The following is a 16,030-nucleotide window of genomic DNA, read 5'->3' as shown; positions in this document are numbered from 1 at the left end:
ACTATCCACCTTATCTATGTCCTTCATGATATATACCTTTATAAGGTCACCCTTCAACCTCCTATACTCCAGGGAAAACAACCCCAGCCTATCTAGTCTCTCCATATAACTCGAGCTATCCAGTCCCAGCAATATCCTTGTGAATCTTTCCTGCACCCTTTCTAGCTTAATGACATCCTTTCTATAGCTAGGCAATCAGAAATGCACACAATACTCCAAGTGCAGTCTCCCCAACATCTTGTACAGTTGTAACATGACATCCCAACTCTTGTACTTGGTGCTCTGACTGATGAAAGTAAGTGTACTAAATACCTTCTTCACCACTGTCTAGCTGTGTTGACACTTTCAGGGAACTATGTACTTGTATCCCTAGGTCTCTCTGTTCAACAACATTCTCCAGGCCCCCACCATTTACTGAGTATGTCCTGCCTTGGCTTAACTTCCCAAAATGCATCACTCCGCACTTCTGAGTTAAATTCTACCTGCTATTCCTTTGCCCACTTTCATAGTTGATCTAAATCCTGTTGTAATCTTAGATGGCCTCCTTTACGATCTACTAATTTTTGTGTCATCCACATACTTACTAATCATGCCACCTTCATTCTCATCCAAATAGTTAGTAATGATGAACAACAGGAAACCTGGCAACGATCCCTGTGGCATACCACTGGTCACAATCCTCCAATCTAAGAAACAGCTCTCCACCACCCTCCTCTGACTCCTACTACTTAGCCAATTGGCTAGCTCTCCCAGCATCCCATGTGATCTAACTTTCCAGATCAGCTTCCCATGTGAGTCCTTGTCAAAGGCCTTATTAAAGTCCACATAGACAACGTCTACTGCTCTGCCCTTGTCAATCCTCAGGTTAATACAGGACTGCACGATTTAGCTTGTTGAAAGGAAGAGGAGACACAAGGGTGACAAATAGCGTACTTCTGCTTCTATTTCATATGTCCCCTTATTCTAAATTTTCCCCAAAAGGGAAAACATCCTCTCAACATCTGCTTCAAAACTCCGTGTTTCAATAAAGTCACCTCTTGGTCTTCTAATCTTCAAAGAGCAGAGGCCCTAACTGCTCAATCTTTCCTTCTAATTCAACCAACCCCCACCCCCCCCCCCCCCCACATTCTTCCCAGGAATCAACTTAGTGAACCATCCCTGAACTGCCTCCAATGCAAGTTTATTCTTCCATAAATGAAGAAACTAAACCTGTGCACCACATTCCAGATGTAGTCTCCCCAACACTCCATGCAGCTAAAGCAAGACATCTCTGATACCCCATCCCCTTTGCAATAATGGCCAACATTATTTTTGCCTTCCTAATTACTAACATACTAACCTGCATACTAACTTTGTGTTTCATGTACAAGGGCACTCAGTTAGTCTGTATCATAGTATTTTGTAGTCTAAATAGAGTTATCAAAATACTCGACTGCACTATCTGCATTAACAAGGAATATTCATGTTATTTTTTCCTATGTGGAATTTACAATAGTTTACAATTACTCAATCCCTTACCTGCTGTATTTGGAAGGCTGAGATGCCTGATCGCCTGTCTGACTGACACTCGTCAAGATCACTCCATCTCCAGTCTTTTTAGGCTTTTCCCTCCTGCTGAGTGTGCGGTTGAGATCTGCACTCCATTCCTGTTATTTTAAATAAAATCGAATGAAATCAAAAATAGTTTACCAGTCCCATTTAGCTAAATAGTATTAAATGTTGCCACATTTAGCTGAAAAAGTGTAGCCATCTTCAAAAATAATGAGGAATAAGGTCAATGTGCAATTTCTGTAAACTGCCTCAGAGTACTGTTTTAAATGGTAGTTAAATTTTAACTCTGTGAATAAGAACCATATTCAAAAACTGATGTTCAAACAAATTTATACATTCAAACAGAAGATGTTTAAAATTTTAAAACTGATCACACAATAGAAACAAGGAACTTTTGGCACAATGTTAAGGTTTCATCTTCAAGTGAGCAAAAAATTATTACATTTAGTTATTTTGTTCCCGTATCCCTTCACTTCATTCTCTTCATCCACCTATCTAATCCAGTATTGAATATTGGTATTGTTTCTGCTTAGAGTCCTGGAATTTAATTTGACCTGGTGTGTAAAAGGTTCCTCCTGTCACGTGGCCATTCAGTCCTTTTTTTTAAAATGACAGGAAAGAATCTGCTTCTGGCTGTCTGATCCCATTTGTTAAGTTTTAAATACATTGATTATATCTTCCTGCGATCTACTTAGTCATATCTTTTGTAGTAATCAGATTCAAAATTAAACAGTATTTTAGCAAAAAATATCTTTATTTTTAATGTGAACACTGGCTTGTGACCAAAAAGAAAAACAATTTCAGTGCTACAGAAGCTAAGAAAGCTTCATGGTTTCAATATTGTTGAATTAACACACAAGGACAAAACTTAGGATACATTCATTAACTATTACTCAATCTCTAACCTTGCCTTCCTCTGTACAATTCTCAAAACAAAGGCTGAATCAACATGCATCTGTCGCTCTGTTCCGTTGCTGCATTCCACATTAAGATTTTACTCCACTTTCTTCAATGTCTCACCAGTTTTCAATGCAACAGATTATGTCAATTCCCCACACCCCCCTTACAATTCTATTACATGGTTTCACCACTGACCTATCGATAACAGCTAGTATGTTTCCTGTTATTACTTATCCATTCTTGCCCCCTTACTGTCACCTCCAGAGACCTCCAAGGATCAACTTTTGGCTTCTTTTTCTTTCTCATCTACATCGCCAAGTGATGTCATCAGCAGAGTTTATTTCAAAATAAATACTGTTCACACTGCTTTCCTCCAATTCACATTTACCATCTGTGCTATTAGGCCCTTTGTCTTATGCCACACTGTGGATAAATCAAAATTTCCTTTCATTCAGCAGTGGAAGGACTGTAGTCATCAACTCTAGCCCTTGCTAATAATAGCACTACCATTCCCTCAAATGCTGGTTGAGACTAAGCTGTACAAATTCGAACAAAAGTCAGAAAACCCACATATCATCAGTATCACTTATACTCATCTGTAACCATTTGCTATTGCAATCTTCATACACCTATTAAATCAATAAGTTGAATTCATTTTTTCTTTCGGAAGAGAGTCATTTGTAGAATGTTGGCATCATTCATTGCCCATCACTAATTGCCCAGAAGGTGGTGGTGGTGAACTGGTCTCTTGAACATCTACAGTCTTTCTCATTAAGGTCTTACCATCGTACCACCAAACGTTGATGGTAAGGCTCTCACTTGTTGAAGATGGCCACTTCTTCAAACTTGTGTGGCACGTGTCACTTAACATATATCAGATCATGCCCAAATGGTTTTTATGAAAGAAATACATTTTTTGGAGTTCTTTGAGGATATAACAGGTTGAATAAGGGGAACCAGTGAATGTAGTCTATTTGGATTTCCAGAAGGCATTTGATAAGATGCAACATGGAAGTTCAATGCACAAGATAAGAGCGCAGAAGGCTGCAGGTACTGGCATATTTATGGGAGTAATTAACTAACAGGAAACAATCAGGTCATTTTCAGATTGGCGATAATAACTACTGTGGCGCCACAGGGGCCTCAGTTCTGGGACCTCAACTAGTTATGATCTATATTGATGACTTGGATGGAGTAATGAAGATGATATAAAAACAGATGGGTTAATCAAGTTATGAGGAAGACACAAAAAGCCTGCAGAGGGATATAGATAAGTGAGTGATCAAGTTAGCAGATGAAGTATAATATGGGAAAATGTGAGTTTATCCACTTTGAAAGGATCAATGAAAAAGCAAATTATTTAAACAGAGTGAGACTACAAAATGTTACTGTACAAAGGGACCTGTGAGTCCTAGCACTAGAAACAAAATGTTACCATTCAGGTGTGGCAATTGACTAAGATTGAAGATTAATGAAAGACTAATAGAATATCGGTATTTAGTGCAAGGGGTATTAAGTATAAAAGTAGAGATGTTTTGATGTAACTTTGCAGGGCACTGGAGTACCCAGTGTAGTTTTGGTCTACATATTTAAGGGTGGATCTGCTTGCATTGGAGGCTCTGTAGAGAAGTTCAGTGGGTTGATTCCTGGGGGAAAAAAAGAGGGTGGACTTCTGACGGAAGGTTAGGTCTATCTTTACTGAAACCCAAGATTCTGATGGGAACTGACGAGGTGGATACTGAGAGGATATTTCAACTAATGCAGATACGTAGAACCAAGGGACACGGTTTCAGAATAAGGGGTTACCATTTCAGTTGGAGGAGAAGGAATATCTTCTCAGAGGACCATGAATCTTGGGAATTCTCTCTCTGAGTGAGCTACGGAAGGGGGTCACTAATATATTCAAGGAAGAGATTGACAGACATTTAAACCATAAGGGAGTCACAGGGTACAGGATGAGTGTGGGAAAGTGGCGTCAAGACCAAGATGGGTCAGTTGTGGTATGACTGACAGCAGAGCAGACTCAAGGGGTCAACTGGCTGCTGCTGTTACTTCTGTTGTAAAGAATATTAGAATGAATCTAGGTCTTGCTGCAATAAAAGCATGGTACTGCTTTTTTATCTGTAGAGTTGCAAATTGAATTGAACATTGTATGATCATAAAGTATTCTCACTCAATTCTAGATTTTTAAATCTTCTTCAGGTTGTCAAACTTCAACTGCCACAAACACCAACATCCTAAACGTAGAAGTGAAACTTGTACAATTCATCAAATTTTGGCTGACGTGTCAGTTTCCTGTCCATGAACACAATATCTTTAAAATCACTGCTTACTTTTTTGTCCCCCATCTTTCTGCTGCAAATTCCTCAGCCTTAAATTCCTCAAAGAGCCTTTGACTACTAAATTCTCCCAAATTTTCATCCATTATTAGTGAGTGAGCCTGCATCTTCCTTGGACTCCTCCACTAAATCCATTCATCTATTTTAAAATGTTAACCTCAAGATCAACCAGGGCTTTTGTCACTTCCTGCAGCACAAACCATTTAATAATGTCCCTCTTATATTCTCCTCCCTACATTAAATGTCTTAGGCCATCTTTCTACCTATAGTTTCATCATAAACAGTTGTCACTGACAGATAAGGTTCTAACAAGTTAGCATATCATTATGACTTGGTTCAAGTTGCAAAACCTTAATTCCCCATTGCTGAAAGATTTTCCTAGAATTTTTTTTGGAAACAAGCCAAGTATGGTACCTTTAGGTCTATTTCAAGCTCGATTAAATAAAGGTGTTTTCAAACATGCACAAGAGCAGTTAAGATAGAAGTTGAATAAAGCAAGGTCAGCAGTTCATCAAGGCTCAACAGTACCACTCTCAACTCTTGGTCATAATGATTGTATATTCTTGGCCCATACTTGAGTTTAAGTTTTAATATAGTATTAAAGGCGATATTGCAACACAGGAGACACCACCTTTAAATCATGGCACTCACACCATTCAGAGAAGATGAAGATCTGTGTTTTTTTTTGAAAGAATGGAAGGTCTTCCCCTGGTGCTCAGGTAGGGACAACTCCCCCATCCACTGAGGAGATTATCTGCTCATTCATATGCTAGTTATAGGGCCTTTACAGCTAGCTCACCAATTATCAACATAACAATATTGATTGCATTTCAGTTATCCCACAATGGTAAAAGCATATTTAAGAGACAAGAAAGAAAACAAAATGGACATTTTTTTAAGCTACTGCCTTATCTATTACTTAGCAGTGAAACCAAAAATTAAGAGTAGTTGTATTTAGGGGTATTCAACCATTAGAACTTTTACATGGCAAATCTCTACAATCTGTGTTGCCTATATTCAGCAGATCAGAGAATATGAATTAACTGGAGTTATTTGAGCAATTATAGAATCTTTTTTCATTTAAATGCTTAAGCAAAAGAAATACTAACCTCATCCTTATCAATGATAGCCAGAAAAAAATTGGAAGAAAGGGTTACAAAATGTAACATCATTTTTGTTACATAACACTTGAAATGCATTTAAAAATGCAAATATAATTTATGCCAGCTCTGAGTAAAATTCATATTAAAATAATTATCTAAATTTTTTTTAATTCAATTAAAATAGAATGAGTACGTAACCCTTCTGCATCATGTATGCTTCAAAATTGAATTAAAATTTTTATCCTGGATCTGACCACTCTATATCCCATACTTTGAAATATAAACATCCATGGGACATGTGCATCAGTGATAAGAGCAGCATTTAGTACTTATTCCTAACTGCTATTAAGAAGATGGAGTCACTCTCAGATCAACTGTAGCCCATGTGGTGAAGGTTTCTGATGGTGCTGTTAGCTAGGGATTCTCAAGATTTCGACAGCGGCAATAAGTGTGTGTTTGGAGGAGGGTTGGGGAAAGCAGGGAAAAAGAGAAGTTAGGTCCAGGATTATGCTGATAGTTGGAGAGAAAGAAAAAGGGAGATTGGGGTTGGGGGGGAAAAGAGTTGAATGGAGACAGGGTGTTGTTTAGAGATCAAGGCACATATCAGCTTCCTGGTCAGATCACAAGTTTGAGAGATTAGGGGTGGGTGAGGTTGGGGCATTAGGAAGAATGCAGGAAGGTCATTATCTCTACTGAATACCAAATTGTTTAAAAACAAAAAATGCAATTTAATTTCATTCTTTATAGTGTTCAAATGACTTTATATGCATTGTTATGATTTTCAGCCTTTGCTTCAGCCTGCACAGTAAAACTTCTCTCATCCACCACCCTCACAACTTTGGTGATGCCAGAACAGAAGATTTTTTTTAAAATAGAAAAATGAATGTTATTCCCTCTTAATAGTACAATATGCATTTATTTCACTTTCTTTGTATTACACACTACACAGTAGTATAACAAGATTTCCAGTGAACCTATAAAGTTTAAAAGGAGAGCAGGAAGCAAGACAAGGTGAGTTTAAAAGGAGCTTGGAATGGGGCCCCTGTGAGCAAGATAAACAACCATTAGGATTTTTGAACAATGGGATACAGGATTGTTGAAGTTTTACTGTATTTGTATCAATATTGTGTAAATATTAAAAATTCAAAATGATTTTTCAGGACATTTGTTCACACCCGTACATGCTTTCTCCAAAATAATAATGAAATAAAAGACGACTACCAATGGCAGTAGGGTTGATTTCCATATTTCTGTTCTAATGTGCCTTTAATTTTGAACATGGAACTACAAAAAGGCAATTCATGAAAAAGATTTCTGAAATAAAAAAGTAGTTTTGTCCAAATTTAATTGGAAAATTACTAAAAAAAAATCCAAGTAGAAATTTGTTGGTTGGCTGAATTTCAATATGAAAATGATGGGATTAGTCTCAAACAGTTTATCAGCTAAAAACATACATATAACATTTTATTCAGACCATCAATTTGGAGTTGTGAAATATGCTATCAGATGCAATAGAAAGTGTACCTTCTATTTATTGTTGAAGCATGCGCCATCAGATCATGAATTACAGTCTTACATTTATCATGGCAGCATGCTCTCACAAAAAAATCGTAGAAATAATAGTCCACATCTTTAAAAAAAATACGTACACAGAAAATGATAAAAAGCACATGATACTCTGACATTTGTTTCCAGCTTCAGTTGTGCTTTTAACCTAGCATTTCTGCTGTAGTGTAGTGACTGAAGACTGATTCAACATTTGGCAGGGTACATCACAGGACTTGAATGCTCTAAGGCTGTACACAGCCAGGTGCTGGCTATATCAAAGCAACTTACAGAAAAATGATAAAGTTGCTAATGACACAAAATTAAAAGTTACACAAATAAAATGCAAAAGAGCACTGTTGCACAAGTAGTAACCATACAAGCACAGATGTAGCACTTGTACAAGATTGGCAAGCATTTCTAACCAATCAATTAAGCAACACAATCTCTTGAAAATGGTGAAAAAACTGTTGCATGTTTGAAGTTGCACCAGAACACATCACTGAATCCCTAACGTAGCAGTGCACTGCAAGTCACTCTCAAACAACAACCTTCTTATTTTTAAATTCAGTGCAACATTTTAATAATGCTTAACCATTTAGTTTTATCCCACAGAATACCATTTGCTTAGAATATTGAAATAAACAGGCAGAATCGTTGGTATTTAGTTTGTAATGGTAGATCATATACTGCATTGTCAAATGTCTTCATAGTTTCATTATAGTGGAAATCTTTTCATTAAGGTTGACTAATTACTCTTGCATTATTTCACTTACTTGGTAATCTTCCCATGACCAAGATTAACCTCTTAATTGTGACCACAAACAAAGCACGGCACATATTCAAAACTAACCACAAAACCTGGTGGTAGCTGAATATAATCCAAAGAGTAAAACCAAAATTTGGGGGTTTTGTTCCAAAAAAAAAGCTGCAGGCAGGCTGCAGATATTATATAATTTCAGCACTTGGGTGATTAACCAAATGCCCTTAATATTAATTTTTATGTAGAAAACCAAATTATACCATATGCATTCAAACTAACAATGCAGTGTATATGCAGGGAGCACAATATACTGTAAATCCATTGGTATTCAAGTTACAAGAAATTTTTCATTGTTACTAAGGAACAACATTAGTTACATGATGCCAGATGTGGATTCATAGATCACACTAGCAACAATAAGAACAATCTGCAGTTATATAAACATAAGAAGCAGAAGCAGACCCCTCAGCCCTTGATGCATGTTCTGCCATTCAATAAGGTCATGGCTAATGTCTTACTTCAGGGCCATTTTCATGCAATACATTATTGCACCTTTAATGTACAGAAGTGCTCAGAGACATTCTCAGAAACATACCCAAAAATCAAAAACAGAAATTAAGATGGTAAATAAAGATTAATTAAGGAAGGTTGTACAGGAGGTTTAGGGAATCTAAGTAGCTAAAGACAAACCTGTCAATACTGGGGTGAAGGGTGGGATATGAGCCCATGATACAGAAAAGAAGATTTTCTTGGGGATTATTGCTGGACAAGGTTACATATTTAGTAAGGAGAGGCATTGATGGGAATTATTTTATTTGGTGTAAATAATTCTTGCATACTGATTCTTACATGTCCTCGGTGCTTCTACTCAAGTAGTCAAACCATTAATGAAATTGATGATAAAGCCATTAGTCCAAATCAGGCAATTACAAGATCCTGGTTAAGAACAAATGGAATTGAACACAAGAACGAGCATTTTAAAATTATGGTATGTGTGGATCAACAGCCAAGATGGTCAGCGAGCACAGAGATAAAGGCCGCATGGGACTTGATGCAAGTAGAGCACAAGTTGCAGTGTTTTGCATTATTTCCAAGTTGGAGTAAAGCCAGGAGAGCTTTCAAGAAGAAAAGCATAGTTAAGGTTTCAAGAGCAGATAAGCTGAACTGGAAATGGAGACAGGCAATGGTGTACAGATAAAAGTAGAATGTCTTTGTGATGGATAGGATATGGAATGGGTCAAAATCAACTTAAGGGAGAAAATTGCAACAAATGTAGGTCTAGCTGTTGGAAGAGGCAGTTTGATGACAGAAAGTGAAGCAGTTAAAAGCAGAATTAGTGCTATATTCAGCATTCATGTAGAATGCAACATTGGATTGTTCCTAAGATGCACAGCTTTAGAGTATGAAAGGTTGGAGGTAGCAGGCAACAAGTTTACACCAGAAGGAATAAAACAAAAAAAAACAGCATTTACATTTTGTTAGCATGCTTCATTTGTTATTAGAAATAAAAGTATCTGTGTTTTATGATAAATTCACCATGCAATATAATTCAATGCTGTCAAGCAAGCCCATAGAAGCACGTAGTACTTCTCATTCAGTCTGTCGACATCATTGACAAATTGTACATTCTCAATTCATTGGGCGGTTAAAAATTGACAATTTTGCTCTGGGATATATTTCCAGACAAAACATATGTCTGGAGTCACACATAGGCCTGAATAGGCAGGAACGTTAAAGCTTCTTGTATAGCAATTCAGTTTTGTGATCATTTTTTAAAATTCTAGATTTTTTTCATTTGTTTCATATTTCAATTGTCCCCCCGCAGTGATAATAGGATTTGAACTAATGCCTCTGGATTGAAAATCTAGGTGACTAGTTACTAGACCAATAACTTATTCACTATGCTATTACAACCCTCTACAGGTTATAATGAATTGACTGGAAAGTCATGAGAAATTGCATACTACCTGAAGAAATAGAGAAACCAAAGACAGACAGAAATCGAAAACAAAATTATTATAGCTGAATGGCTATAATTATGACATAATAATAGCTTGAACACTTTCAAGAATACGTTGAGTCAGCAGAATTTCAGCAGCAGGTAAGATGAAGCTGGTTTAGAGGTATAAACCTTTATGTGTGTAATATTATATCATAGTTTCAAATAACTTTAAGTGCAGCAAAAAAAAATGTAAGTAGTCATTCTTGTTGCATAGAATTATGATAAGTGATTATTAAAAAGAAAGTAAACAAGTGGATTAAAGGAGGCAAATTTTTATGGATTTAATTCAGCCTACATACCTCAAATTGGGGCCAGTTCATAGGCATTCCTGGACCATGTGTACATCTGAACCATTTAAGATCTTCTTCGGGGTCTGCTGATTTAATAGCACGCTCCAATTCTTGATATATAGCTCTGTAGCTTTGAAACCAAAAAGAAGTTTGTCAAAGGAACATTTATATAACATATATCATTTGTTAAAAATTAGAATCTCTTTAGCCACACATTTACATTATACACCACCATAATGTTAGTGTGAAAGCTATTCTCCCACCCTTTGCTCCTGATCATCTTTTAGTACCATCTCTAGAGCATTCAACAGACGATTCTGTAGTTACTTTTATTTATGTAAATTCAGGAATTGGCAAATAATTATTTACTTTTTTTTAAAACCACAGGAGAATATAAATTTCCAATTAAAATTGAGGCTTCTATAACTCCTATATCTTGAGTTGGACAAGTATAAGGAACATGAGATCAAGACTTATTATTGCAATGCACTTTTAAAGAGCAAGACAGACATAGAACACTACAGCACAGTACAGGCCCTTCGGCCCACAATGCTGTGCCAACACTTTATCCTGCTCTAAGATCTATCTAACCCATCCCTCCCACATAGCCCCCTATTTTTATATCATTCATGTGTCTATCTAAGAGTCTCTTAAATGGCCCTAACCTCTGCTGGCAGTGTGTTCCACGCACCCACCACTCTGTGTAAAAACAAAACTTACCCCTGACTTCCCCCTTATACCTTCCTCTAACCACCTTAAAATTATCTCCCCTTGTGTTAGCCATTGTCGCCCTGGGAAGAAAAGTCTCTGACTGTCCACTCGATCTGTGCCTCTTATCATCTTGGACACCTCTATCAAGTCACCTCTCATCCTCCTAGTCTCCAGAGAGAAAAGCCCTAGCTCACTCAACCTATCCTCATAAGACATGCTCTCGAATCCAGGCAACATCCTGGTAAATCTCCTCTGCACCCTCTCTAAAGCTTCCACATCCTTCCTATAATGAATGCCATGTCATTTTATGAACTGCATCTTCAATATTTGATGGTGCATTAGCCATAAGCAAAGCTGTAAGCTCCAAAACATTCAGAATTTAATAAATAGAACAAGATTTCCTTGAAAGGGTAACAAATTGCTAAATATGTTTCAATTAATTTTCCTGTTGACCCTCAACCTTTGCTTTAACTATCACTGCCAATAATCTAGTGACAATGTGTTCAGTCTCATCTTGGTTTGGAATGTGTTTGTTGGAGCCCTCGATTTCCTATTTACCCTAGAATTAATTCTGCTTTCTTTTTTATAGAAAAGATTTACATATATTGTACCCCCATTTGAATTGAAACAGAAGTTTTTGTTTTAAAATGTGATGATTGCTTGCCTGGAGCTCACTTTAACATCATTCAATAAAATGTGTCCAGTTTAGTCATTAGTCTGATGTTTATACCAGATAACTATGCCTCAAATATAAGACCAGACTCTTGCACAGTAAACTTCCTCATGCAGTTAAGGAATGAAAGATCTCTTTTACAAGCTGTTACCTTCAGATTTCAAATAAGATTACACCAAAATCTTTTATCTTTGCCCTTTTATTCTGGACCCTTCAATTGCTGTAAAGAGCCTATTTCCATCAGTATGTCCTAGCCCTTCACAATTTGGACATCTCTATCAAATTGGCTTATTTGGGAACTGTTCAGAACACATTGTTTAGCCCTTGTTTTATGCAGGAGCCTACCTAGTAGGGAATGTAGAAAGTCCAGATTGCAGAGAAAAAATAAAAAGGATGAGGGAATTTACAGATAAATATCAGAAAACTCAGTTACATTAAATGACTTGGATGAAGGGACCAAGTGTAATATCTAAAGTTGCCTCTCAAATCTGTCTCGATCTATCTTGCAATTCTTGTTGAATGTGTCCAATTAACTTTTTACCCCACCACAGCTCCAAAATAGATTTTGCAAGAGCACAAATAACATCCTTTCTGACAAGAACAAAAATAAGCCATTCTTCTTTCTCCTTCTTGACCAGCATTCAACCTTTGATACTGTTCACCACACCAACTATTCTTCTTCTAATGCCTTTCCAGTACCAAGCCGGGCAGAACCACATTCAACAGCTTTTCTCATTTTGGAGTGTAGCTAGAGAATCATTCAAATGACTTCTCCTTCCATCCCCTTTACCTCTGTCACCCACTTAAAGATCTATCCATGGCTGCCTCCTATTTCCTATTTACAAGTCGTCTTCCAGTAAAGCCTTCCAAAAATATTGAGTTCCAACATCTTCATTTACAACACCCAGATGCACCTTAACAACATCTCTGCTGATTCCTCCAAACTTTCAGTCTGCTTATCAAACATCCTATAGCAGATGTGGTGAAATTTTCTCCACCAAGATATTAGGAAAGCCAAAACCACTGCCTTTGGTCTGTGCCACAACTTCCCCAACAATAATCTCCATTCCTCAACCTGATGATTATGACACTGCCAGATTTTGGGCAATTTGACCTTGAGGTGGGCCACAACCACATAGCCTCATCATCACCAAGACTACCTACATTAAACTCCATAACATTGCATGACTTCACCTATGTTTCAGCAGATCCGCTATGTCACTTGAGATCTAACAACTCAAAGCATTCCTGAAGCCTCTTTTTTTCTAGCCACTGTAAACTGCAAATTTAAATTCACATCTGTCCTAATTCCAAAACTTTAAAATCCTCATCCTTGTTTACAAATCACCTTAGTGGCCAGTCCCATATCGAACCCTTATCTCAAGTATTATTACTGTCTAATTCTCTGGCCCTATAACATTTCTCTTCCAATTCCAACTTCATGATGAGTCCCAATTTTAATCTATCAATACCAGCCATGTTTTTTGGCCAAATCATTAAATTCTGGAATTCCAACCCACCCCCGCTAAACCTCTTGACCATACCCCATTTAGAATCTTCTTGAAACCTTAGGTACAGGAACATTTAGGAAGATAGATGAATATGTTGCATGTAGTAGATAATTGAGGTTGACGCTCCAGTACCATCTTTTGGATGAGATGCAAAACCAAGACCCCAGGCATCATCTCAAGACAAAAAGGGCAACTCCAGTACCAAGATTAACATGCGACCCTCAGTCACTATCACTTAAAAAAAATGTTTCATTTGCTTTGCATGGGTCCCTGCTGTGCATAATTTGCTGTTGCATTTCATTATATCACAAGTTTGACTAGACTGCAAAATTCTTATTAATTGTAAAGTGCTTTGAGACAATTTTCTTTCAGTAAATTTTATGAGTCACTTAAAATGCCACCTCAATTTATTTGGAATTACTTAAAACAATACATTTAATGCTTCAGTTCCATTTCATACCAAATATATTTTAATCCTTACCTGGTGGCAGATAGGTCAAGATGCTGCTTAACTTCCAAGAGGACCTCTTGAAAGAAATCTAATCGTTTTTTTTCAAACTGTTGACATTGCTCAAAGACTTGTTCCATATTTTCCATATATTGTGGTGTGCATTTATTTAACTCTTCTAGACTTTTCTCATACTTTTCCTTTGTCTAGAAAATATGAAATTGGATTGAGAAAGCCTTATCAGTCGATGTCTCATAAGCCAACCAGCATAATTTGTGAAATACATAAGCAGGACTGTAAATGTAATTACCAGCTTGCAGTATTTTCATACTTCTATTAAAATGCACAAAACTATATTTTGAGAAAGTTTTCATCATTTAACATTGAGAGTAAAAGAGAATGAATTGTATATTTTACTGTTCAAATTGGATTATTCAATTTTACAACCCCATTTGATTGTCATTCCAGTCAATATTATGACAGACAATCATACCTTCAACAGGTAGACTAATGTGGGCCAAATTTGTGCCAATTATTTCTTTTACTGCCTGATGCAGGTTGAGTGTGGCAATATTCGGGAGGAGCTACCCATCAGTAAGAACAGTGAGTCACCTTTATTCGTATTGATATACCTGACCCACATTACCTTCTGTGCCCTTGCATATCCTAATGTGAAAGAGTTCTGGTCTGTTAACTGAGCAGGTGGGTGGTAGGTAAAACAAGGGGAGAGATCCATTGGCCTTGCTTTATATGAGATCATGAACTTCCATAGGATTTGAGCATTTCCAGACCCTAACCTTACAGAATCACTATGTCTTCAACTCTGGAACAGATTAAACCAAGGGACTGTGATGAAGGGATTGGGAGAAGGCAGCTGCTAGATGCGAGTTGGTAAGTACAGTAAGATCAAACTGACACTTGTTTGTTTGACACCTCATTGTCAAGTACATATTATGGGATTTGAGCACAAATGCCAGGTGTGATTGGATTAGCAGTTTTCCTTCCCTGAAAAGTATTACTGAAGCAGTTTGGTTTGTAAAATAATTCAGCAAGTTACATGTTAGACCATAATCCATCATACTTGTTGAATGTTATAACACACACCTTAATATCAGCATAAAAATAACGTAGCAAGCTGATATTAAATAAACTCCAAGTACATTCCTGTACGTACAATTTTTAAAACTGGCCATCATTGCTCATATATCAGAGGAAGACTTTGCAAAATTGACTAGATTGGGATTATGTGAACATTGTCTGATTCCATGTCTATCAATGCTATTTTATACTATATATAGATATAGCACAGGTATTGGGAGACTCAATGCTATGTTTGGTTTTCATAAATATTTGACAGAATCCTGAATATCAGAAATATATACTTCTCTGCACGTCATGAGGCAGTTTTACCTTTTGAACATCTTGCTTAGATTTTTCAACTTTATCCTGCAGTTTCTTCATCTGTTCTGGATTTGTATTTGATTCTGACCGGTTGTTCGATTCCCTGGATATTGCTAATTTCTCCTCTTTACAAGCTGCATGATAGGCTTTCTTAGCAGTTTCCACCTTATAAAAGAAAATAAGTTGTTTGGCTATCATGAAGCTTTTTTATTAAAAACATTTCACAAACACAAGTTACAAATTGTAGCACTTGTCAAATCAAGGCTGGCATTTCCCAACACCATGCATCAATTATTTTTAATATAACCATTTATAATAACAAAATACAACTACAATTACATAGCATTTGAAGCACAAGAACAGTCCATCAACGTCTGTGCTCCAAACATTTTGGGAAATGTCTCTTAAAAGTTTTGTTTCCTTTTAAATGCTGTAATCACATTATAACTAAGAGTGGATGCAGAGTGGTTTCAATGTGCATTGAAATCACTGTTAAAAGGGCAAACTTATCCAAAGGCAAGCCAAACCAATCACCAGTCATGGAGAATCATGGTGTTTCCCTAAGGCTATGATGCAAAGCAAATTCAGCTCTGCGTTGATCCTAAACCTGTGATGTGTGAATCCCAAAAGAATAGATAAGGAATTTGTTACTGGATCTCTATTAAATTCCCTTAGAAATGGTTCCATCTGAGGTTGAAACATATTTCTGATTGTAACCAAATCAGATATGAAAAAAACATTTTCTCCCCCACTTTTAGCCTTTGATTAGAACCTCCCTATAAGAATCTGAATT

At 36.8% G+C, this 16,030-nt stretch overlaps 1 protein-coding gene across 2 annotated transcripts in view; it reads right to left on the bottom strand.

Annotated features, from left to right (window-relative positions):
• LOC127578357 (protein kinase C and casein kinase substrate in neurons protein 2-like) overlaps positions 1 to 16,030 on the bottom strand; it is a 114,197-nt gene that overhangs the window by 18,751 nt on the left and 79,416 nt on the right. For both annotated transcript variants that reach the window (XM_052030296.1, XM_052030297.1), the window contains exons 6-9: positions 15,247 to 15,402; positions 13,870 to 14,042; positions 10,503 to 10,623; positions 1,519 to 1,646 (exon numbers count right to left, since the gene is read on the bottom strand). In XM_052030296.1, coding sequence (XP_051886256.1) covers positions 1,519 to 1,646; positions 10,503 to 10,623; positions 13,870 to 14,042; positions 15,247 to 15,402 — 578 coding nt within the window. The remainder of the gene's footprint in view (positions 1 to 1,518; positions 1,647 to 10,502; positions 10,624 to 13,869; positions 14,043 to 15,246; positions 15,403 to 16,030) is intronic.

The sequence above is a fragment of the Pristis pectinata genome, chromosome 15, assembly GCF_009764475.1.
Source record: "Pristis pectinata isolate sPriPec2 chromosome 15, sPriPec2.1.pri, whole genome shotgun sequence".
NCBI lineage: Eukaryota > Metazoa > Chordata > Chondrichthyes > Rhinopristiformes > Pristidae > Pristis > Pristis pectinata.
This window is presented reverse-complemented; position numbering and strand designations above follow the sequence as displayed.